Below are 27,063 nucleotides of genomic sequence, written 5' to 3'. Positions count from 1 at the left end.
ATTCCGGCAATAAAGTTGTCACTTTCTGCTATTTTCCTATGCAAATAAAACCACTTATACTGGGTGAAGGAAAACACACAGCCTTGTAGCCTTTTAAATTGTAGTTTGAAATTTTTAACTTTTTGATCTGAGTAGGAAATTCATACACTCCATTTTTTCTGAAAGACTGACGGATCATCATTTTTAAAGAATATTTCCTTTGAGCCAGATAGTGTTGATGAAAAACAGAAGATGACACTTTCATCTTTGCCTCTGAAATCACTATGCCGTGTGGTAGAGTATAAGGAACCATGTGTTGGTGACAAAATGAGATGGAGAAGTTTCCAAAAGAAGGTGTTAGCTCGCAAATTACAAAAACAAAATGCCCAAGCAGTAACTATGTTTGAAGCTCATTACTATAATTATGGTAGAGTTTTTCTATGGCCTTGAACTCTGGCTGCAAGACTGGAGAGCATAGTAGCGTTGGTTTTCCATTTAAGAAAAATTTACTGGGTGTTACCAAGGGACCCGTTTCTGTACCCTCATTCCCACCATAAATTTCAGTGGGAAGCAATCTAGTAGGGAGAAAAACAGCAAATTGCTAATTCAGTAAAACTTAAGTCCCCACAAACCCAATTTACTAGAACTTGCTCAGTATCGTGGTTAAGAACATGGACTTTGGAGATGGACCCACCAGGGCTTCCAGCCTGGATGTCTGAACTTTGGCTAAATAGGTAACTTATTCAATTACTTTCCTCATTTCTAAACTGAGATGACCTCTACAGAATGGCTATACTTATTAAAGCAGTGAGGGTAGGTGTAGTATACATTTATTCTCTTATCAGCCAGAAGCAGCACCCCCTTTTCTGAGAAATCTTCCTCCACTGTGGTTGGAATTAAGAGTTGCCATAGCCCTGGGGTGGGTATTTGAAACCAAGCTAAGTCAACCGTGGCATTTTCACAGGACTTCAATTTAAAACCATAGAAAATAAGTCTGAGTCCTTCCCTAAAGCAAGGAAGACAGGCAGGAGTTGTAGGAACAATGCTTTCTGACTTGGGGATTTAGACAACAACGTTGCCAATGAAGGAGAAGTAAATTAGAGAGGCAGAGAGAGCATGAGAGAAAAAGTTTGCATCCTAGGAATCACAATGGCCAGATGCACTCCTACCCCTTCCATGGTTACAAGATTCCCCCTTTTTCAACTCAGTTACTTCAAAGTGGGTCTCTGTCAGTTTTAACCAACAGAATTCTACCTAGTACAGTACTTAGCACAATGCCTGAATCATCGTAGCTCAATGCACTGGTTACTATTATTTGCTCAGATAATTGGATTATCACAACCCTCCCCCCACTTCCCTACTTCACATTAAGAGGAAAAATTAAGATGCCTAAAGAAAAGCTTGCATTAGAAAATTTAGTAAAAATAATAAGCTTCATGATATCACTTAGAATTCCTATCCGTCAACTAAACTTACATTTTTTCCGATTGTAACTGACGTTTATGCTGTATGCTATATTTTACAGACAACTGCCATGTAGCATAACAGTGTCCAATAGAAATATAATACAAGCCACATACATAAGGCATATATGTAATTTTTAAATTTCTAGTAGCCACATCCAAAAAAAAAACAAGTGAATTAATTTAAATAACATATTTAATTCAGTGAGTACGAAGTATTGCCATTTCAACACGCAGTCAACAGGACCAAGCAATCATTGAGGTATTTGATATTTTTTTCATACTAAGTCTTCAAAATCCAGAGTGTATTTTACAGTTAACAGCACACTGTAATTGGGATTAGCTACATTTCAAGTGCTCAACAGCCACTCCTAGCTATGGCTGCTGTATTAGACAGCACAGATGTAAACTGTGTCAGTCAACCTTCACAACAACTTTCAGAAGACTGAAGCTTCTGTGATTATGAATGAGAAATTAAAACAAAGAAATTAAGAAATCTGTTATAGTCAACAGCTACATGGTGCAAAGCCCAGGCTCAAACCTCGGTCTTTGGCCTCCAAATTTTATGCTCCTTATTACGCTGTCTATACAATAAGAATGGATGGATGTAATACAGCAGGACCCTGAAATACAGCCAGATCCATCAAATAAATAATGACGTGGCTTCACCTATAAAAGAAGAGGGATGGACAGGTGGTCTCCGGGTACAAAGCTATATTTTCTGATTGATCACTCAGGACATAGAGACTGCCAACAGGACAAAGTAGCACAAATGGGAACAATCCCCCCAAAAATCCACACTTCTCTGTACCTAATGATTCATGAATGTAATTAATCTCTTCCTGTCACAAATGGATGTGTTCCCTCCACCACACCTTCTTCTCTAACAAGATACTATTTTGTTCACAAAATCAAAATCAAAATCTTTGCAAATAAAAACTGTTCACTGAAATGGCGGGCAGTGGCCTTCAACGTAACGTGAACATGTGATCGTGTCCAGCAAAAATGGTTTCTTTAAGCAACAGGGAGAAATGGAGAGCCCAGCCTCAGCTATTGCCAGTGTCCCGACTCTGCCACCATTTACGACAAGGAAACTGCCAGTCCTAAGCAGTTACAGGTGACAGTTTAGGCTTTCAAGAGAAAAATGGGCATTGCTGATCTAGCTTAACCATTATAATTTCCTCTGGATCTTTTCATGCAAAATCCATTGTTTTTCCTTTGCAACAGCAAGTAAATTCTTTGTTTGGTGGCAAAATGTCTATCCTGTCAATTAACAAGAAACTTGCTGTGTTGTCAAGATAACTGTGAAAGTGCTTAGCACAGTACCTGGAACATAGCAATTACGTTGATTTCCTTTGCATCGTAAACCACGCTTTCAAAGAATAGTTCATGCCTGGGAAAATACCTACAATATAATATTAAGGTAAATTAATAGAACACAAATCTAATTCTAAAATCTGAGAAATAGTCTTTGGGAAAAAAAACAGAAAAATTCTACCTCTATAAATGTATAGAATAAAACAATGGCAGGAAATACACCAACATATTAACAGTGATTATCTGTTGACAGTGGTCAGAGGAGTGATTTAAAGGATGTTTATTTCTGTTTGTTCTGTAAGACTGTCTGCAACAATGGATGCCATCATTCCCTCCCCACTGCTTGCTACCCACACCACTTTGCAATATTACTTCATATTACCTCTTACCAAGAGGTGGAGTCTACTTCCTCCATCCTTGAATTGGTTTTAGCTTGTAACTTGCTTTGAACAACAGAGGGTATTATGAACGGAATGCCCCCCACCCCAATTCATGTTAGAGCCCTAAATTCCAATTTGATGGTATTTGGAGGTGGGGGCTTTGGGAGGTAATTAGGTTTAGATACGGACATGAAGGTAGGCCCCCCCAAGATAGGACTCGTGTCCTTATAAGAAGAGGAAAAGAGACCAGAGCTCGCTCTCTCTCCCTGTCATGTGAGGATAGCAAGAAGGTAGCCTGCTACACATCAGCAAGAGGGCCCTGACCAAGAATTGAATCTGCTGGCACCCTGATCTTGAACTTCCCAGCCTCCAGAACTATGAGAAGTAAATATGTGTGGTTTATGCCACCCAGTCCATGGTATGAACTAAGACAAAGGGGAAGTGACATAGCACCAGTTCTGAGTGTAGGCCCCCGAGGCCTTGCAAACTTCTGCTTGCTCTCTTGGCTTCTCCTCTCCTCTTCCAGGACAACCAGCCCAAGCTGGTCTGCCAGAGGATGGGAGACCACACGGAGGAGCTGGCCCAGTCATCCCAGACATAGAAATGAGCCTCACTGACAACAGCTGAGCTTGGTCCAGATCAGAACCGCCTAGCTGAGACCACCTACTGGCCTGCAGACTTGTGAGCTGAGTAAATGTATATTATCTTAAGCCACTGAGTTCAGGGGTGGTTTGTTATGCAGCACATCTCATTGATACATATGTGTTTTCCAAAGTTTCTACAATGAAAAGCGTAACATTCATTAAAAAAAAAAAGAAAAAAAAAAAGGCGGCCAACCTCCTTTATAAATAAGAATGGCAAAGTGGAAAGGAGAAAAATGAAACATAGATCTGGGTTCAAATCCCAGCTCCACCATGCAGTTGCTGTGTGAGCTAAGTTATCCAAAACATATAGAACTTTTCTAATATTGCCTACCTCATAGAGTTGCTTTTTAAATCAAAGGTGATGATATTTATTCACATATGAAGCACAGTGGCTTAATGGGCACTCAGTATATCCCTGATCCCTTCCTTAACTTCTCCTTCCTTACATTTCCGGCCATGCCTGTATTTTACGGAAATAACTCAGCTTTATCCCACCCTGGCATGCAATGCTATACAGTTCACGTTTTATTCTTAATTCATTTTCATCTCCTTTCCCAGATAAAATAAACCAAGTTACTCAAAATCCACTTAATGATGTCCTCATGTACCTTTAGCTTTGGAGGAAATGTTAAACGAAGGAATGCTTTAACTTCATTAATAGCTAACTTACACCTGAACATTTTATTATGAAAATTTCAAACATGCCAAAAAGTTGCAAGAATTTCACACAATGAATACCATATGTCTAATACTTAGGTTCAACAAACTGAAAACATATTATCAGTTTGCTTTATCTAAATATTTGAGGGTTTTTTTTTTCTTTTTAGTTGAACTTCTTGAAAATGAATTAAAACATCATATTTACCTCTCAATTCTTCATCATGCACGTCCTAATAATGAACTTCTCCTAAACAACCACAAATTAATAATAATTCCCTAATGTCATCTACTATCTAGTCTACATTCAGATACCCCCAACTGTTCCACAACTGTCATTTATAATAGCTGACTTTTTAGTAACAGTTTATAGTTAAATAGACATGATGTTCACAATACTTTGAGGTAAATATTATTATTCTTACTTATACTTGAAAAAAATTAAGTTGAGAATGCTAATTTGACTTGCCAAAGATCACACAGGTAAGAAGTTGTGGGAAAGTCATTATTTAAACTTATTCAGTGTTTAACTGTTTTCAATACATCAGGCTTACGTGAATAAACACATGTAAATTCTTTTAAATCAGTACACTCTAGAATAATAAAGCTATTATAACGAAACATAAAACAATTATCTTTATGACAATGTGGCAAGCAAAGACTTCTTAAACAGGACCCAAAAAGTAGTTACTATAAAGCGAAAATTAATAAAGTGTACAATATTTTAAAAAATCGCTGATCACCAAAATATATAAAAAAGAGATTGAAAATGCAAGCCACATGTGAAAGAAGATTTCTGCAATACACATCTCCAAAGCATTCATATCCAAAATACACAATTCAATAAAAAAAAAAAAAAATCTTCAAGTCAATAAGAAAAAGGCAGACAACCCAATAGAAAATTTGGCAAAAGCCAATCAGGCCTATCATAAAAAAACTACACACAAATGGCTAACAAACTTCCGGAAAAGTGTTTAACGCCAGATTCATCATGGAAATTCAAATTAAAAGCACAATGATATATCACCACACCAACCAGAAAGGCTGAAATTTTAAGACTGACAGTATCAAATGTTGATAAAGATGTGGAGCAACTAGACATCTCATACACTGCTGATGGGAGTAAAACTTGGTACAATCGCTACGTAAAACTGGCAGCATCTACTAAAGCACAATGCACATATACGCTATGGCTTAGTAATTTCACTCAGCATATAACCAACAGAAGTATGTACAGATGTGCATAAACCAAAAGACATGTAAGAGAGCGTTCACAGCAGTCCTTTTTGTAATATACTAAAACTGGAAATTACCCAAATGTCTGTCAAAATTCAAATGAGACAAGCAAAGTGGTTTATTCACTTGATGGAATAAACCACTTTACTGTATTGAGATGAGAATGAATGAACTACAACTACTATAAATACACAGCATTGGGTGAAAGAAACTAGCACAAAAGATTATACTATCCTGAATGATTCCATTTACATAAAATTCAAACACAAGCAAAACCAATCTTGGATTCGTTTAATAGTTACTCTTAGCAAAGAGGGCTTCTGGGTTGCTAGCAATGTCCTATGGCGTGACTTAGGTGCTAGTTTCACAAGTGGACTGACTTTATAAAAATTAGGACTTTTCAATCCTAAGCAGTCATCTGTAGATGATGAGAAAAAACAACAAAAACAGGTTCTCTATAACTTGGAATTTTGCTATTCAAATGGCCAATGCACAGTACTAATTAACAAAATGAAAATTAGGTTCTGGTTTTATGAAGGAAGACTACACACAGAGTTAAGAGTCAGTTTCACTCAGCACATGTTCACTGACACCCTAAATGGGCTTGGGGGATATATTAAATTATTCCATAAATGAATCCTGGGCATCAACTTGGTGATTAGCATGGTGCAATGTGAAATGACTGACTCAAGGTGAGTCAGTGACTAGACTGTAAGCAGGAAAATTTCAGACTTCCTCACTTCTAGAACAATGGATTTTTCATTCTACTGGCTTCCTCGTTTCTTTAAAAATCTAATCCCCCAATCCACCGAAATGAACAAGGAGGGTCATTTTTTTTAAAGTCAATTTGTACCCTATCTACTATATCATTTATTTACCCTGGAACTTGAATTATCCTCCTAAATCAAAAACATACTTTCCTTTTAAAAGCTGAGTTTGAATGGTTAAAAGTACAAGTTTCTAAATATCCTTTTAATAAATGAAGGCCTGGTTATTGTTATGAAATATTATGAAATTTAGTAGTATTTTGCACATATTGAAAATGTGGAAAGTCCGCGGTTATGTTAAGGGAAAAAAATGATCTCAACAAAGTAAAGCATGTATGGATATACAACGGTATCACAGATTTCACTCAAATTTCAACAGCAATTATCTTTAAGGGATGGAATAATAGATGGTTTTTAAAAGGTTTTCTCTGTGCTTTTCTGAAATTTCATAACTCGCTTTTGGGAACATATTTACTTTTTAATTACATTGTATTGAGTGTCTACTACGTATCAGCACTAGTTAGGTACTTTTAATGTATTATTTCTAATCTCACAACAACCCTATGAGTTGAGTACTACTATTTTCAATTTTGAAAATGAGGAAACTGAGGCTCAGAGAAGTTACAGAACTTGTCCACCTTGTTAAGTTTAAGAGGAGAGATCCAAACGTGGGTCCGTGCCTCCTCTTTCCCTTCCTGTTTCCCTCTCTCCCTCCCTTCTTTTCTTCTTTTCTTTTTTTTGTTCTTTCCGACCTCCATTTTACAATATGTATTGAGGGCCTATGGTGTGCCAGAATTTAATCTAGTAACTAAAAGTATGGAAAGTGACATGAAAGAGAAAAACCACAAGATGCTCTGGGAGTATGTTATAAGGCAAGTTATAGGGAAGCGACCTGCAGTCAGAGAAAGCCTTGACAAGGAAGCTACTATTGAAAAGGAGTAGAACTGAGCCAAAGAAGACGGGGAAATATATTCCAAGCAGAAGAAAACAGAATGTTGGGAACTCAAAATCTAGCCTTTGAGGAAAGTAAAATGAACCCAGGATGAATTAATGACACACTACCAATTTCAAGCCAAGCTACATACTGTGTTTCCCCGAAAATAAGACCTAGCCGGACCATCAGCTCTAATGCGTCTTTTGGAGCAATAATTAATATAAAACTCGGTATTATATTGTAATATTATATATTATATAAGACCGGGTCTTATATTAATCTTTTGCTCCAAAAGACGCATTAGAGCTGATGGTGCGACTAGGTGTATTTTCAGGGAAACACGGCATGTATGCATCCATGTATGTGAGCATGCCTGGGCATGTACGTGTGTGTACAAATACAGTTAAAAAATGTATCATCACCACATCATCAGGGCCACGTCCCGGAGAAGCAGGAGGGAAAGAGAGATACACTCCCGCTGTCTCTTTCTCCTTACCACCACCATCATCACCACGTCACCCCCAATTGAGGCCAAGTCTGCTCCCCGGTAGCCCCCCTCATGAAAGCCCACTCCTTTTAGGGTTAACATTGATTTCCAGGTTTTCCCATTTACTCATAACAGCAGGAGTCACAGCTGGGTCCAATCTCCACACCAGCATCCCCACCCCCAGTTTGAAAAAAGTATTCTAAATTTAAACCATACAGCATGGAACTAAAAATGGCTTAGAAGGGGAAATAAACATACCTTGTGCTGGGCTCTTGTTAGATTTCACAGGCACGAATTCCCTTTTTTCTAAGCATATGTAAGTCAAATGATTCTGAGGTGATAAAATAACCATCTCCGAATTCACATGAGATAAAAGTATCTTGTTTGTAAAAGGCCCAGGGAAGAGGTTGAAGAGGGCAGAAAAAGAGGAGGCAGTTAAGTGATGACTCATATGCAAGATACATTTGGGGTCTGAGAATATCATCCAGCTCTAATTTAGTGCAGGCTGGATTTTTCTTCATCCCCTTTCTGAATCAACCAGTTAGAAACGTAAGACAGAACTAGATAGAGTTGGAAGGTCTGCATGCCAGTGCCCGTTATATGAGAAACTTCCCCAACCCCTGAGTAATTTCTCCTTTCCAAGCTTCAGTTTCCTCGTCCCTCATCATTCTAGGGGTTTGGAGGCTGAACTTGATCAGTGCTTCTCCAGCTTTTTGGTCCTGGACATTTTTTATTTATTTAACAATAAAACGTTAGTTCTTTTTAAAATTTTCAATGAAGTGTAATAGACATACTGAAAAGCGATCAATTATGCGTTGAGCTCAAACACATTTTCACAAACTGAATGCACCTAAAACACCAGCAGCCAGATCAAAAAAACAGAAGAACATTACCAGCATTAGAGTCGGGAAACACCTCTGAAAAGACTGAAAAACACGTGCAACTTTTGTTTGTTTGATTTAAAAAAAAAAAATTGGGAGCGTAACATGAAAACTTTTCCACAGTTGGGTAATGTACCAATCACCTGGTCACCCTTCCATTTTATTGTCATATTGAGTAGAGCTATTTATTGCCCCGATCTACGTAACTCCTAGTAGAACTATCCTAGTGTGCATTTGAGAAGGAAGGAGAGTCTAGTGCGTAAGCGCTGAAAAAATATGAGATGAATGAGTAAAGGAACTGAACTTGCATTTGAGAGACTGAGGACATTTGTAGTGACATGAAACTCGTGGTGCAACCAGCATTACACATAATCCTGTATCCTGAGAAGGATGTTGAAAAAAATACCTCCTTGTTCATGGTAAAAGGTTGGGGGAAAGCTATGGTATTAAGTGTTCTAGAACTTTTCGTAACTCAACCATTCAAATTATTTTGCAAATTTTAGAATCATATTAAACTTGGGAAATGAAAGTTAACAATTCCAAATTCCAAAAAACACAAAAGTATTAAACATTTCAATGGAGAGCCAGACTCAGAAAAACGAAGTCTTTTACTACACATATTCTCTGGAACAAAAGCAACGTAAATTTGTAAGCATGTCAGAGAAAATATGGGAAAAGGAAGACACTAGCAAGCTTCGAGTAAGCAATTAACGTGTAACTAGAAATCAAACTGTATACACCCTTTATTATGTATATAAGATGTTTAAAATGTCATTGGTATCTTAGTTTTCTGCTCTGCTGTTTTAATTTGTTAAGATAGTCCACATTAAAAAAAAAAAAAAAACATCCTATTCAACTTCCAGTTATAATAGAGTGGATTGTAGCAAACCAACAGTTGTGCTGAGGGCAATTAGAAAAGCCAGATAAAATACCAAAACATCTGTTTGAAGTAATAAGAGACCTAACTGATTCGTCAGGATTTGAGGAGCCAGGTCTTAAGAGAAATGAGAGAGGCTCACTGAGGTAAGCCTATCTTTCTGAAAGCCCATTTTTTCTCCAGTAGATTATTTGCCAATTCTTGGCATGAGGCAAGAAGTTGAGAAGCCAGGCAGAGGGCAGCTGCTAAGAGACAGAACTTTAGACACTCTTACAGGGCTGCAAAGACAAAAAATGGAGCTCAGGACTCGAAGGCACATCCTAGAGGGGGGTCAAAGAAGTGAGTCTGATATGCGCTTTCTCCTTGAAGTGTTGCTAACTGAGCTGCACAGAGTACCGGACTCACAAGTCAAGGAGAAAGGAGATGGAAAAGAAGAATGAACATTTTGCAGAGTAGGAGTTTTCAGCAAACTCGGAATCTAGGAAGACAAAAATTGGACTTTAGGACCTGCCGTGGGTAACATCTCAGGCTCTCAGTCAGTACTCCTGGGGCCTAGGATTAGGGAAAACCCAAAAGCAAGCCAAAACCTTAAAAGTCTGCAAAATGGCCTTATTTACACAGCGTCTGATCAGACTTTAGTGATCTCCTTTCTTCTGTGGCAGGAGAATAAGGTAAAATACTCTCAGGAGGGAGATGACATCATCCAGAAGATTTTCACACACAAGGTTGACCATTTAATAAAAGATTGCCAGCATATATGAAGAAGGGGACCAGAAGAAAAAAGAGAAAACATCAATAGACTGATAATTGACTCTGACTGTCATTATTAAATATGGCGTTAAAATGACCGTGGTTAATATATTTGAAGAAATAATTGACAAGATGGAATATCTATTTTTAAATAATCTAATAAAATTCTAAAACTGCAAATACAAAATGAAACAAGAATTAACAGATTGTGTGATAATAAATTAGGAACAGCAAAGAGACTAGTGAGCCCTAAGATAGCAAAAAATAGACTGAAAAAGAGAAAAAAGGACTAAAAGTACAGAAAATAAAGTAAAGAATATGTGGGGCAGGGTAAAAGTTTCTCTACCCACAGTAAAAGTAAGCTAGAAATCAATAGCAAAAGATAACTAGAAACTCCCCAACTGCTTAGAGATTAAGAAGTACATTTCTATATAACAGAAGTATATCAAAAAAAGAAAGAAAAGAAATCACAATGGAAATTATAGAGTATTTTAAACTAAATGATAACAAAAAGTTGCAGTAAGCTATGCTTAGAAGAAAATTTACAGCCTTAAATGAAAATATTTGTTTAAAAAAAAAAAACTGAAAATCAGATATAGGCTTCCACTTCAAAAAACTAGAAAAAATTTCAGAAATTAGAACCAAAGAGTATGAAAGTAGGAATTAAAGAAATAAAAAACAAATATTAAAAAAAAAACACACACAGAAAACAACCAAGTCAAAAAAAAGCTAGCTGTTTACAAAGATTAATAAAATTAAGAAAACTTTGGCAATATACAAAGAAAAAAGTGAAAGTTAACAGTATAAAAGAGAAATGTCACATTAGGAATGGAACATAAGGACAAGACCACACGAACTACAGATACTAAAAAGATCCTAAGAGGATATAAAGAAAAACCTTATGCAATAAATTTGAAAATTCAGATGAAATGAACAAATTCCTGGAAAAACACAGCTTACTAAGTCACAAAAAAAAAGAAATTAGAATAAATCTATACCTACTAAAATAAATGAATCCATATTTTAAAACCTCCCCACAACAAAATTTCCAAGCCCAAATAGTTTCACCAGCATATTATTCCAGACATTTAAAGAATAATTCCAATCTTACAAAACTCTTCTGGGGAATAGAAAAAGAAAAAATGCTTCCTAACTTGTTCTGTAAGTTCAGCAAAACCTTGATATCAAAACCTGGCAAAGGCATCACAACAATAAAAAATTACAGGTTAATATCTCTCATGAACAAAGATAGTCTGCAAGACAATACTAGCAAGTCAACATATTACAACTAAGTTAAGCTCATTCCAGAAATGCAATGTTGGTTTAACAGTCAAAATTCAATGTAATTCATCATATTAACAGAATAAAATAGAACAAATGATCATCGCAATATAGATAAACATTTGGTAAAACTCAGCACCAATTCATGATTCAAAAAACTTAGCACAGTAGGAATAGATAACTTTCTTAATCCAATAAAAAGTATCTATATAATTCTTACATCAAATATTGTACTTAATGGTGAAAGATGGATAGCTTTTCCTGAGATGAGAAACAAAAAGTAAGAATATTCACAGTCACCATTTCTATTCAATGTTGTGAGAGAAATCTTATTACAGTAAGGCAAGGCTTAAAAAAAATAAGGATTTGAAAGGGAGACATAAAACTGACAGTATTCACTGAAAACTGCCTACATAGTAAACTCCCCAAAAATCAAAACACAATTAAAATCAATAAAAGAATTTAGCGAAGTCACTGAAATAAGGTCAACAAAGGAAATCAACTATATTTCTATATCCTAGCAACAATTAGAAAATGAAATTTTAAGTGCCAGTACAGTAGCATAAAAAAATAAATACCAGACAAAATGTTTTAGATTTACAACCCCTACACCTGCAATTTATGTTCAGCTCAATCTCATCGTTATAGATAGTTCTAATTTTTTTAAGGAACCAAAAATATAGAATTGAAATATATAATCTCCAAAAGCTTTAATGTTGGCTCAAATTCTTTTAAAATATTAAGAAAGCCAAAATGAAGTCCTTTTATACACTCTCAGCAATACAAATACACATAATTATAAAACATTTTTTGTAGTTCCCTGTTTTAGTATCTCAAAATGAAATTCAAAGATAAAATAACCTACCTAACACAAAATTAAACAAAAGATAAATAAGGGACCAACTATAATGTAAAAAATGAAGTTACTTATAATAAAACAATATGGATTTCAATATGTAATGATCAAGCAGGATTGTACTGAAGTCATAATAAAGTAGTCAGATGTGTGTACCTGTATGTAGATTGAATGAGACAAGTGCACTGTATTGGGAGTCTCTAATACAAGTGTGTGTCGCTTTGGGTTCTGAACAAAATTAACTACAATCTTCCCTCAATTTACATAGCAAGTTTAATCCTGGGATTTCAATGTATATGTGAAACCAATTTATGTTCTATGCTCGGAAAAGTATAGAGGGTTTTCACTTACCTCTTCAGCAAAACATCTGAAAGTTGCACAAGACACAGAGTAATTTATCATGGGACAGAACAGTCCAGAACAATGCAGTACATCTAGCTTTTCTGGTTTCTGCCCAGTGAACACTGCTAGAGCCCCTCGTGTATTTCCAGTGTGTCCTGCAGGAAGCAGTACCATGCCCATTTGAGAACCACTGGCATACCAAGCTGCAAGCCCAGCTTTATCACATGCTAGCCCTGAAATCCGAAAAATCACCCAACCACTTACAGATCACCCCAGTCAAAATACCATTTCCTCAATCCACCCAGTCAAAAGAAGCAACAACAAAAGTCCTGGAAAGAATCTGAGTTCTCTAAAAGTATCACAGTAGTCATGATGGTTAAGAAAAAAACACAACATTTTTAGATTTCCTTACACTTATTTTATTTTTGACTTACAGACTGGGGAGATGGACACCAGAGTCCCTTTAATACTTAGGACCTAAAAGTCTAGACCTGACTATATTCCAACACCCAATCAGATTCTTTAATAAATTTTAATACAAAATCAAATTCTTTCAGGAAACACTAGCATAGACCAATGCTCTAATCCTAGTTTTATATTAAAATATGTTATGCATAACTTCATTTGCTCACAAAATGTCATGTTTGCTATTTTGAGATAAAATATGGAAAAAATAACAGAAAAGCTGAAAGAGACCTATTTGCCCTGCACTCTTGTAGAAAAAAAAATTTCCACCCAAATTCTCCACTCCTGTCCTTTGGTATCTCTGCTTCTAAAACCTTGTTGCATAAACACTCAGAGAACTTACTAAATAAAAGGACTATCTGGAGCTGAACTTAAGAGTTAAAAATGTCTACGTTTCAAATAAACACCATCTAGAAAATTAGTCAAAAGCCATCATTTTCTAAGGTTCACATTTCCCTTTTATAGTAAGTAAACTAATTCTAATAATAAACGATATTGAAAATGTTACTAAAAACTGCAATGTTGCCATGCCACTTATTCTCAAGCTCTTGCCTATCATGCGAATGAATGGATTAAGAGGGAAAATGACCTGGGTTTGAATCTTGGCTCTGCCACTTATTAGCTATGCATCCCTGTACAAAATTCTTAATCCATTTCTTTACATGTAAAATACCCCCTATCTTGCAGTGTTGTGACAATATGTAAAGACCCTGCAGACAGCTTCACACATACTAATAGTTGTGCATTAAATAGGAGCTAGGGTTGTTATTATTATAATTAGCTGTCATGTTTGCCAATACCTACTTATTAATTCATTCAACTATTTCCTTCTTAGTTGCCTCACACATTTTTTTTTTCTGGCTTGCAAAGCATTTTGAGATATTCTGGTTAAATGTTATACAATGTCTCTTGTATTTAAAAGCTTCACCAGACTGCCTTAAAACAAGATATATGAGTAATAGGGAAAAGAAAGAAAAGCATTTATTAAACCACAATTCACTATTTACTGAACACTAGTCATATGATGGTAGCTTATAAAAATTCAGTTTCTCCTACTAACATCTTGAGTATTTATTTGCCCCTGTCAACCTCTTTAAATTTTACCTGGCTCTTTTTCAGTCTTTGCAAGGAGAGTTGACTTCCAAACAATTCACATTTTAATAGTCTTCTGTAGTACTTCTCAGCACAAAGACTCTAATTTTTAGTGTACATGTATTCAAATAGATCTTATGGTCTGGTTACCACGGTTACACCTCTTCAACATGCACACACGTACCCCCCACCTTCCACACCCCCAACATCATGTAGCATCTCTCTCAACAGTTAACTACTTCCCAGCCCTGAAAGGATTCTTTGATCTGTAAGAAATTAGCTTGGAAGGAACTTCGAAGAAATACAATAATGTATAATCTATTTGGGGTCTAAACCTTTGAAAATCTGAAAAAACTATTGATATTCTCCTTATAAACAAAAATGGACATGCATATAAAAAAGCATTTCGGGCTTGTTGAAAACCAAATTACTGAAGCTATGATTTATTTCCGTGTTCCTCAAACTCTTTTGACTAGAATTCACAGTGAGAAATAGTAACCGACATCAATACAGCGCATACCTACCTACAAAAACCCGAAACAGAAATTTCAGGCAACAGTATTTATCCTTACCATGTGCAATGGCTTCTGACATTTTCTGTTCAATTTCATCTTTTTAAATGTTGCTCAAGACTCACTAAATGGCTTTCTTACCACCACAATCTGAAGAACAGTGATCTAGTCTTAACATTTCTCCATTTTCGAGATAAGGAAACTGAAATCTAAAGAAATGAAATCCTAGGTCACTAATGAGTTTCTGGCAGAACAAGCTAGAAACTAACTATTCTGACTCCCAACCAAAGGCTCTTTCCAAAACAAAGTGAAACAAAAATTCTAAACACCAACTCCCCTCAAAAAAGCAGCTGGGGATTTGAAGCTTAAAACATGCTGATACACTGAGAAACTAGGAGTGTTTCGATTCCAAACTACAGTGAATATTAACCTTAATCTGAACCTCCAATTCAGGCAGTTTTACCTTTCTCGAAATCGTGCCCCTGGCCTAGCATGACATGGCATATAAGCACATTTTTTTCTTCCCAGAAACCTTTTCTCCAGCCACTAAAAACAACACAGGAAAAGTCAACACTGTCCTCGACTTCATTTAAAATACTTTGACTATACACACAGGTTTTATTTGTCCACAGGATGCTGGCTTAGAAACAGCCGTGGATAAGCCCTCTTGCCACTTACCAGGCCCATGCATAGCTGTTTTCTCCCTGCTAAGGCTGCTTAATTGAAATTTAAACATCAAAACCACAAAGATCAGTATGTCAATATGAATGATCTAGAACCTATTAGATGTTAATACTATCAACCCCAGCTACCCTGGCCCCTTTTAAAGCCTCAATTATAGACAGTGCGGTAGCTTAAGAACCTTCATTACAAAGAGCTTGGTAGATGGAAATACCAGTCTCTCCACTGGCATCAGGCTGTGTGTGGTTTATTGGTTTTCTTTTTTTTCTGTTTTCTTTTTTTAATGCGGAATAAAAATCATTGCCCATTACAAGGTGGGAATCATAAACAGCAAGACTAAGAGGCTGAGACTGGTCTGGAGAAGCCGCTCACACTCTCTACCCTCCCCCCACCCCCCCCACCCCCCCCACCCCCCCACCCCCCCCCCCCACCCCCCGCCCGTGGCGCACAGATAGGAGGCGGCTTGAGGTGTGTGTTGTTGCACGGATCACCCAAAACAAGTTAACTGGGGCGCGAGTAACCTGCCCGGGCGCTGTGTGCCAGACTCCACCTGCGCACCCCAGCCCGGGTGCCCAAGGGCAAAGTGCTGGGGCCTCCTTACGCAGAACACATGGACAAGACAGGGTGGGGTGCAAACTGATGCGGCAGTGCCTCCCGGGTGAGAACGGTAAAAGCCTACGGGGGATGGGGCGGAAGGGGAGCAGGCAAACCCTAAAATTAGCTCTCAGCAAGAAGCTGCGGGGCACTGAGAAGCGGAGATGGCGCCCTCTGCCCAGGTGGCCACCCGGGAGCTTTCCCCGGGAGCCTGACCCCCCAGTGCGCCTTCCTCCCGTAACCGGACCAGGAGCTGGACCAGCACACGGGAAGGGCTCCCTCCTGGAAATAGGATCTGGGAACACGTGTAGCCTGCTGAGACCGTGGGCTCTATCGCTCCTCCCCCAACTGCGGCAGAAAATTTAAAGAGCCTCGGAAATTAAAACCCCAGAATCCTCCAGGATCCTTGTGGTTGAACTTAAAATTTGGTTGGCTCATTTTCAGGAGCCCTTTCCTTTCCTGGGTTTTCATTTAAATCCGTTTCGCTTCTCCACCCTCCAAAGGAATTAAGAGTGATGGCGGGCGGGAGAGGGAGGGAGAGTGTTAATGTATCAGGGATCTAGGGGGTGGAGGCTTGGCAGAATGGGCGGGGGGAACTTTACATCCGAATATTTCTCTGCAAGATAAACAGTTCTGAAGGTCAGTGACGGCTCCCCATTGAGTCCTCCTCAAAAGATTAATGTCCATTAGGGGATTCTCAGTCAAGGCTTTTCTTGAGAACCCAAACTGTGTAAATCCGAAGTATTTCAGATATTCCAATTCCAATAATGCATTGAAAACGTAACATATTAATTAACTATTGTGAACACTCCCAACATAAAATTACTAAAATCCTGGCAGCTATCATAAGGAAATCTGTGAAATGGAAAGATGTGTTACCCAGCAAAGAGTAAATGAAGAATGCAAAAAATACGGTTATGTTTCGTAGCATAAAAATGGAAAATTGAATGATACAATATTTGGAAACCAGAAGCCAGTCATTTAAAAAAAAAAGTCAGGTTTATTATATAACTAGAATTTTTAAATCCTATGTGACAGTAATCCTAAATCGGTCATTAATACAAGCTAAACATGCCTGTCCAGTACCATCTCCTCCCTTGCACCTTTTAGCCTCCCTCTACAGTCAGCCCCTTACCTTTATTTTCAGAATCTTTCATTCTCTCCTTCCTCCCTCTGCTGCAAATGAGCAGGAAAGTCCGGCTGATTCTGCAACCCTGACTTTTGATTTGTCATTCACAGTCAGTCAGCGGTCTTGGGGCGAAGTCCCTCAACGGAGATGCACCGGGGCTCTGATAATTGCACGCAAGTCAGTGTGCGGGGTTATAATTTTGCTTATGCTGGAGCAGAAAGGATGTGGGGATGAAGGCAGACGTAAACACAAATTCCAAAACACGGCATGGAACTGGATCTGGAGCTTAGGCATGCCTTTCCTTCCTTTAGGTCAGAGAACCAACTGTATAGTACCTCCTTGTCTCTGGAGAGATTTGGTTCAAGTTGAAAGGGGAATGTCTCTGCCATGCACCAGGCTTATTTTCAAATGGAGACCTTAACTTTGGATGGGGATTAAGAACCCTGTGCTTTGTTTCCTCTTACATATTCATTCGTTTATTCAACAAACATTTCTTTTACCCCTGTGGCCCAGGCTCTATGCTAACTACTGGGGATACAACAGTGAAGGGGACCATCCTTCAGTCCTCAGGCTGCTCAAAGACGGTTACAATACAGAGGCATAAAGTACAATACAATGACCTGTGATTGCTGCATGGTGACAGGCCATGAACCCATTTCATCCAGGTGTAAGCTGATACTCAAGGAGGCTTTAATGACTGGTTTTAAGCCACTGAGTGGCTGATCCAGAAATGGGTATGAAGCAACCAGACCACGAGACCCCTCTGTTAGAGGACAAGCAAGATTCAAGTAAATCTTTCAATCATCTAATTCAAGCTTACTTTCAATCACTACTCAGCTCAGATTCCTTCTTCCCTGCCTACCTCCCTTCTTTCCTCCCTTCCTTCCTCATATGATATTTCTGCAGCCACTATTCCACTTGTTAAGGATTCAGGAATGCAGAAAACAGACCAAGCCCCTGCTCTCACGGCTATTACATACATTCTGGTGGGAGGATTCAGACAGACAATCAACAAATATAAACCTATAATAAATGTCAGTGAATGCTGTGAAGAAAAATGAAGCACAGTTGTGAGAGAACAGAGGTGCATTTTAGATAGAGTGGCCAGGGGAGATGATGTTTATTTTATGGAAAATTGGCCAGGGTCATCCCAGTCCCTTCCAAACATCTTCATTCCCAAGTTGTTGTTTTTTTAAGTTTGGAACGCTCACAAACTCTCCTCCAAGTGCACTCACTGATGGTTGGTATTTATCCCCCCATTAGACTGAGTGGTAAACTGATATCCAAAAAGATTCACCGACCCAATCCAGCACCTCACTAAGTGGGGAGAAGGCTAACACCTACCTATTGCTCTCATGACCAGAAAATGCTGGGTTAAATGCATTATTGACATGGAAAATTTGCTGGAGTAAGAGTTGAGACAAGAGGGTTGAAGACCTATCTCTACCACGATTAACTGAGCGGTCGGTGTAAGGCGAGTGACTTAGCCTCTCTGGTACCAGTTTCCTCATCTGTAAAGTGGGGCTAATCACACCTGCCCTGTGTATATACTGGGCTGTTCAGAAGATCAAAAGGAAGCACAAATGCAGTACTTTGTAAACTAAGCACTATATAAATGTGAGGTGCAATCGTCAACATGCTTGGGCGCTTAAGAGAACTAATTGCTACTGTTTGTTCACAGGCTCCATCCTCCAGCCCAAGAGTCAAACAGCTGTAGAGTGAAAACTGTCATGGCCACTAGGGGGTCCTGGAGTTGACTTCTAGCTGCCACAATTTAAAAGTCCCTGAGATTTGGGGGAAATTTTAAGTCTTGGTTTTTGCTCCCCTCTTTCCTTGGAAGTGGATAATACCTTTCTGTTCCTCTTGGACAATGTAAGACCAATGAGGAAAATCTGCCTTCATTCAGTGGCTACCAAATGAGCTACGTTAACTCATAAATCACCTGAAAGAAACAGGCCTCTCTGTTTCCAAGGACCAAGTCCAAGACAGTCAAAATGTACCTCGTAGAAGCACCTCTAGAGGCTGAGAGGGTGAGGGAAGAAGCAGGTGGTGAGAAGCCACTACTCGTGCGCTTTCATTCAATAAATATTCAGTGTACCAGGCACTGCTCTGAACACTGGGAATGACACAGTGCTGAACAAAACATTTGCTGTCCTCAAAGAGCTATGGTCTCAGGACAAGAGGGCTCCACCAGGTATGCCGATATACTGAATTAGGCACAGGCACGCCAAGGCCTGGGTCTGATGAGTGGGGCAGGGCTCTGAAGCAGGAGAAACTGGGTTCAAACATGGGCTCTGCCATGTACTGGCCCCTAGAGTAAGCTGAGACACGTTCTTGCACCTCTTTAATCTCCATTTTCTGATCTGTAAGATGAAGATAATAATGGTACCCACCTCCTAGGGTTGGGTGAGGCCCAAACGAGTTACTGCATGTAAAGTACATAGCACACAGCCTGACACATAAAGTAAGGGCTCTATAACTGCTGTTAAGACTAATATTAGTACCTTGTGACTTGGGTCCTGTTCACCCCTTTGTGGCTCAGTTTCCTCATAAAATGCAAAAAATAATACCTAGCCTGTAGGGCTATTGTGAGAATTACATATCAGGAATAATACAAAGCCCTCGGCTTAAAGAAGTAGCTCACCCCCTACCAGCCTCGCTCCAGGCCCTTTTCAATCAAGCAAGCTTCCCAGGAAAAAATACCGTAAGGCTGGGAGAAGTGAGGAAGTGGGAGAACGGGTGTCGTTTATATTAAAGCAGAAGTAATTTTTATTGAAGAGGGTGGTCACTTTTAAGGGTACCTGCATTTTACCTAAGTTTCAAACAAGAAAAGTTGGAAGAACGGCATGACTGAACGCCATCTTCAAGTACATTTTGCTATATTTCTCTTACTGCGTATCTGTTCATCTCTCTATCTACCCTTAATTGGTAGTTTATTTTAAAAATTAAGTTGAAAGAGGTTTGAAGACCTCTTCACATAAAAAGAGACTTTACTTTTTTGTCCTGTCACTATATTTACAGAAGCCCGGTAACTCCTAATTCAGTGGCCATTCCAAGCAGTGGCAGGTGCATTTTCAGAAGCTTGGTCTTGCTCCACAGTAACTCTTAAGGCCATACCCAGTTGAGGGACAAGGATGGACTCAAGCATTGGAGCTTTCCAGAACAAGGCAGTGTCTCTGGCAGACCCTATACTTCAAATAAACTGGTCCCATAGACCTTTATAAACCTGTATTAATGGAAATGATGGTTCATCTCAGTGACTGGGTTTAGGACAAGCTTCAGGCAGGCTCCACTTGGCAACCAAGTCCCTTCACAGCTCTAAACAGTCCTTGTCTTGTTAGATGCCACTTCTGAGTCACTAGACTGGTGAGTCATGCCCAGCAAGGGAGGCCATTTTGAGAGCAAAACCAAAGAGAATTTTCAGGAACAATGAGTGGGGCCCTAAATTGAAAGAGAATAAGGCTTTTTATTGTCCTAGCAAAACAAAGAAAAAACACTGCTGTAATATTGTGGGTTAAACTTCCCAGCTGTAAATTCTACTCTGAAGAAAAACTGAGCAAAAAACAAAACAAAACAAAACAAAAAGGCTTTTCCATTTCCTTGGAAATTTGAGAGTAGAAGAAACTAGGAGGCTATGTCCCAAATGAGGCAGACCTAATGACCTTTCAACCACTAGCCTGGAACCTCTTCAGGCTTAGTCATTGATCCTCAAAACACATCTGGGTGGGGTAGCAGGAGGACAGCTTCACCTCCACCACCACATTCAGTCAAGCCAAGACTTCCTCCATCCAGCCAAGACTCTGGTTTGCTCAGAGCATCCAGGTGGCCATAAAAAGTGTGAGAACAAAACTGCCTACATGGGGGTGGAGGTTTGGGATTAGGGTCAACGCAGAAGAGGGCAGCATGACTGTAAGAAAACCTTGGTAAACTCTCATGAAGCCAGGCCTCAAGGCAAGAGAATTAATATATGAAGTACCTACTGTGTGCCAGGCAATCTTCTCATCATCATCAATTATTAATTGAGACCTTATTATTTGCCAACCATCATCTTTTAAAGCAAGAGCTTTCAGAGCACACTGCATGGGTTTGAACTGAATTCCAGCTTACTAGCTGTGTAACTTGGGAGATGTTACTTAACCTCTGTGCTTTTTCTCATTTGTAAAACACGGTTACCGTAAGAAATAAAATTAAAATATGTACAGGTTTAGGACAGAGGCTGGCACATAGTAAGCAGTGCATACATGTTACCTCTTGCCATTCCATCTTTTTAGATGAGAAAAATAAGGCTGAAAGAGACAAGGTGACTTTCCAAAGGAAACATAGCTAAAAAGTAGCAGAATTCCTTCCTGTTATTTACTTCTCACAACAACCCCCAGAGGGAGAAGATATCATCTTCCTTTCACTGATGAGAGCTTGGATGCCCTAGAGGGGTCCAGTAACTTGCTCATGTCACAAGCTGGCAAATGGAAGAGTTCAGATTTAAAGCCCACATCTGCTGACTCCCAAATCTTGGCACATCCCAGGGGGCCAGTGGTCTCAAACTGTTAGTACAAATCAATTACTGCAGGACTTGTTAAAACACAGATTGCGGAGCCCCACCTCCAGATTTCCTGATTCAGCAGCTTCCAAGAATTTGTATTGCTAACAAGTTCATGCTGCTGTAGATATTGCTGGTCTGGAGACTGCTCTGGGAGAACTACTGCTCTGTGATCGTGCACCTGTATGCAGAACAGGTGGTCGGTAAGAGAAGGAATAGGGCCTAATGACTGTAGGTCAACAAAGGTTTCCGACTCTGGAAGTGTCTTTAAGAGCCTAGAAAATACACCTTGTACTTACATAGCCTTTCGTATTTATGATCTCACTTGCTCTTTCCAATATCCCTGGGTAGTGATCATTATTTCTATGCAATGTGATTTGTTTTCAGAGGTATATGGCTAGAAAATGGCAGCGAGGGATGAAACCACAGATCACCTGACAAGTGTTCCATCCTCTTCTCCAAATAACTTTTCCTGGAAAGCATTATCTTGGCTTTCCAGGAAAAGTTATTGTGACAGAAACTGACTCCAGTTCCATATGTGTCTTCCCAGGGAATATCGCAGCTCTGGAAAGGGCTCTTCACCCCACCAGGGTCCGGAGGAGGTCATTTCTAATGGGAGGAACTCAGGACCTGTTTTCTACCATCACTTCAAGGGCTAAGCCTGTCTAGTGCTCACAAAATGTTTCCACCAGCGATTCGCTCCTTTTCCTATAACCTAAAATCTTTGATATTTGACTGAACTACAGACCTTCAGAAAGGATGGAAGCACCTGAGGGGTTAATTTCCACTGGGCACAGCTCGCTCATATGCCCCTTTAGAACACTTGTATGGTTAGGTATATTTTTTAAAGTTGTTTGGACATATAAGCCAACAAATGATTAGTATCCAGAATATGTAAAGAACTCCTATAAATGGATAAGAAAAATAATAATAATAAAAAACCATTGCCAAGTTAAAAAAATGGGAAAAGACATGAACAGGTATTTCAAAGAGGATCACATATGGTTGATATTCATGTGAAAAGTCTTCAACTTCATTATTCTTCAAGGAAATTCAGTATAAAACAACCATGCAGCACCATTTCACGCCCATCAAATTGGCAAGCCGATCAAATTAAAAAGTCTGACATTACTCAGTATTAGCAAGGAAGTAAGGAACCAGGAATCTCACACATTACTGGTGGGAACTAAGTTAGCTCAAATATACTGAGCGCTACTTAGGAATACGTTTCAAAATTAAAGAATCATCTACCTTTTAACCCAATTACTGCCCTTCTATGTATTTATCCTATACTTACAGTCACTTACAGAGCTCAGACTGTAAATTTTAGACTCATTCTCTTTGGAGACGTGTGTATCCCCTAGAGGATTCATTCATTACAAGCATGTTTAATTGAATATCTGCTACATTCAGGACACTGTTAGGCTGAAAAGATGCCCGGAGTCCCCAGAAGGTATGTTATTTCTCACCTGTAGCCTTCTGGTGAAAAAAAAAAAATGGGTGGGAAAAAGGATATTGATGTGGAGAGCCTTCTGCTTGGTCCAGAGAGAGAGCTGCCCTGAAGGAGCTTCCAGCTATGGTTTTTTCCCGCAGCTCACTTAACTTTCCAGCTCCATGACTTAACCATATTTGGGGTATGATCATATGGTGGAAGATCTGGACTACTATTAATAAAAATAATAACTACCACCTAGTACCAGGCATTTTATACGCATTAACTCATTTAATCATCACAGCAACTTTATGGCACTAGAATTATCATCCTTACTTTACATATGATAGATACATGAGCTTGAGAAAGATTTAGCATCCTGCCCAAGATCACACAGCTTATTAGTGTGTCACTAATTAGGGGCAGATTTGAAATCATAGTCTGTCTGACACCAAAGCATATGATTGTAGATGTCCAAGTGATATTGCCATCCTCGTGAAAAATCAGGGTACCTTTAAAAAAAAAGTCAAATAAAATTGGAATATGGATTTCTTTCAATGCATGATATGTACTAATTTTATTTCTCCCCTCCATGAGTATGGATATTGGAACATGTTTACTTTGTGCAGGGAGATGTGGCAGAAAGGGTGCTGGATGGGTATGCAGACCTGAGTCTGCCACTCACCAGTCATGTGACCTCCTGCAAGTCATCTGTCTCTTGTTTCATCTTCCTCATCTGTACATGGGGGAAATAAACACCACCTTCCCTCTCTCCTTCCAGGGGTGCTGTCAAGATCTAAACAAGATCTTGTAGTTGACCTACTCTGTAAACTGTAAAGTATCCTATACATAAGACATTATAATGACCTTATCCCCAGGTTGTACAGGGGAAGGGAAAGTAGAGAAACACAGTGAGCAAGATCCTATCTAAAAAAAGAGAGATGTGTGAACTCACGAGCAAGGGGTGAACTCAGCGAGAGGAACAGAGAAGAGAGGAGAGGATGGCAGTGTATGCAGTATAGAACTGGTTTTAAAATTTATAAAAGTAGGAAACTTATTCTAACCTAATTTAGTACAATGGCAATATCCATTTATTCCTCTTTGGTAAACATTCACACAACACCTGAAATAACACTAGACATGTAATCATCACTCGAGGAATATTTGTTGCAATTTCCAATCTATTGAACTCCTCAGGCAACCTAAAGAAAGGGTGCTCAGCCTTCAGCCCTACTAAGTTTCAGCAAGTTCTTGATGCCAGTGGGGTAGGAATTTAATTGTTGCACTGAGGAAAAGTAATCACACATCTTTTGAAAGCCAGCAAGAGAACAATGCCGAGACACTGAGTCTCCCTAACTACCAACAATAGAAAAGCTTGTTTCTCCTGCAATAAATAAATATTTGAAAGATAATTATTGCTGCTCTTTGTCAAATTTATTTTTAGAATGCTATGTGACAGCAATTTGCAATTATTAACTCATTAATTCATTTAATCCTCAAAATAACCCCGGAGTGGGAAAGTGACAACTATATCCATAATAGGGCTCTAGTGCAACCCAGCTTCTGCCCTCGATGAGATCGGCCATTTTAGAAATCAAGACATGTCCATCTCTAGTAAGAATCATCAGATGATGGAAATAAATGAAAAGGACAAGATAGGACACACACACAACACACACACGCACACAGGTACCAAGTACCAAATCCTGATGCTAAAATGACACAAATGATAACCTGCCCTCATGGAATCTATAATACTGGATGAACAGCAACAAATGCCCTATGAGTGATAAGATACTAAAAGAGAGGTTACAGGTGGCAGGAACCCCAGGAAAGGCTTCACAGCGAAGATGGCATTTGCACAAGTCTTGATGGATGAGTAGGAATTGGCCAGGCTGAGAGACCAAGGCATGGCCATTGCAGACATAGAAGGCAGTGAGCCAGCAGATCATGTCATGTCCCTGCTTAGAACATTTCAATGGCTTCCCAGCCCACCCACTGAGAATAAAACCCAAACTCATCATGGACTACCCAGACCTTCATCCAGGCCCTGCTTCCTTCACTTTCCCCCTGCTAAGCTCAGGCACACCGGGAACCCGTCCACTTGTTATTCCCTCTGGCAGGAATGCTCTCCCTAACTCCATGCTGGAGTAATTCCTAATCAGACTTCAGGTCTCATTACATTGCACTGCCTCAGAGCCCTTCCCTGTCCACCTACCCTATAAGCTCCGGCCCCCTGCCTTGTGTCCTCTCCCAACGGACTGGTTCCTTCTAAGCACACAGAGCAATTCCTCGTGGGGATTTTTACCTGTTTTATATTTGTAATGTCTCTTTCCCCCTCCCGAAGTAGTTCCATGATTGGAGCCCTGCCTATCTTGTTCACTTCAGGCCCTGGCACACATGGGGGCTGGATAAAAATTGTGGAATGAATGAATGGAGTGAGTCAGTGATTTAACAAATCACTGAGTTAAGGCCCTGGTGAGGGCAGGGTGGAATGTGTTTGGGAAATAGTTTGTAGCTAGAGCTTAGGAGATAATAGGGAGCCACCCCAAACAGATTGGAAAGGGGGTGGGCCTGATGGAGAGGACCTTGAAGGTAGCGTTGGGTCCGGATTCATTCCCCCAAAAGGTACTGCATTGCAGGTGGCTGCCAGGTGTTGGGAGCGGGGAGGGGCGGATGCAACCTGAGTAAGGCTGTGTCTCCGAGGCACCCTGGACTCCTTCTGTCCGGAGCTAAACAGACAGACAGAGGCTTGTGCAGGAAGTAAACAAGCAGCCACCACCTGGCCCACGGGGGATGATGCTCGTGGGGCGGAGGAGTGCAGGGGGAGAGGACACTGTGCCGAGACCGGCCCCTGCACTTGGTCGAGCGGCCCCAGGGGAGCTCAGGGACTGGTCTTGTTCCCGCCGCCGAGGGTCAGAGCGCAGGGTCGCCCAGATCGGGCCGGACTTCCAGGCTGCGTCGCCCCCGCCCGCGGGCCGGCGGCCCGAGAACTCGGCGGGAGACGCTGCAGTCGGAGGCCCGCGCTGGCCGCGCGTGGTAACAGGTCCCCCGGCCGCGCCCACACTCACCCTGCGCCGCCTTGGGAGCCGAGCGCGTCCTCCACAGCCGCCGGGTGGCCTTCCACGGCCGCAGAGAAGAAAACAGCCTCCGGCTCTTCTTGCCGCCCTTCTCAGTTGCTCCCATCTGTGCTCCCACGCCCCTCCCCCGCCGCCGCCCGAGGGTTGCCTCCTGCCTCCCCCGCTGCCGCGCGTCTGCCAGGTGCCGGGCAGTCGCCCGGGTAGACGCGGCTGCCGGGGGCGGAGCTTGTCGCGGAGGAGGTGGGGAAGAGGGGTGAAAGGGGCGGGAGGAGCCGGGAACAGCGGCCCCCGCGGCACCCGCGGGGCGCGGCCCGGCCCGGGCGTGGGCGCTAGCTACTGTGATGGGCTGGCCCGGGTAGCACTTAGCTCCAGGCGGCTTTACAGGCGAATGCTTCTGCCATGCGTCCTTCGTGCAGATGTCGTCGATGGAGTGCCCAGGTACTGCGAGGCGTCATTAATTAACAGAAAAATCCCAAGGGCTGTGCACTTGATTTTTGTCCCCAAATTACAATGGTAAAATGGAAGCTCCAAGAGGTTAAGTAATCTGCCCAGAGATCACACAGCTGCTACATAAATGGTGCCGATTCCCAAAGTCCTGGGCTCCGACTATATTTTTTCACACCTTGCTCCTGCTTCAGAATGATCCACGTTGTTAGATTTTTTTTTAATCTGACAGATATTTCTGTTTTC

At 40.3% G+C, this 27,063-nt stretch overlaps 1 protein-coding gene across 4 annotated transcripts in view; it reads right to left on the bottom strand.

The window, feature by feature from the left end:
• Nucleotides 1–26,598, bottom strand: part of DNAJC6 (DnaJ heat shock protein family (Hsp40) member C6) — a 126,571-nt gene extending 99,973 nt beyond the window's left edge. Inside the window, exon 1 of one of the 4 annotated variants that reach the window (XM_033115135.1) lies at nucleotides 26,365–26,598. In XM_033115135.1, coding sequence (XP_032971026.1) covers nucleotides 26,365–26,479 — 115 coding nt within the window. In that variant the 5' untranslated portion in view covers nucleotides 26,480–26,598. Of the gene's footprint in view, nucleotides 1–8,122; nucleotides 8,147–17,330; nucleotides 17,561–26,364 lie in introns of those variants that run through there. The other 3 variants (XM_033115136.1, XM_033115138.1, XM_033115137.1) reach the window with 3 other exon arrangements.
• Nucleotides 26,599–27,063: the final 465 nt, after the last annotated feature.

The sequence above is a fragment of the Rhinolophus ferrumequinum genome, chromosome 9 (genome assembly GCF_004115265.2).
Source record: "Rhinolophus ferrumequinum isolate MPI-CBG mRhiFer1 chromosome 9, mRhiFer1_v1.p, whole genome shotgun sequence".
Lineage (NCBI taxonomy): Eukaryota > Metazoa > Chordata > Mammalia > Chiroptera > Rhinolophidae > Rhinolophus > Rhinolophus ferrumequinum.
The sequence above is the reverse complement of the archived record's forward strand: the minus strand, read 5'-3'. Positions and strand labels throughout refer to the sequence as shown.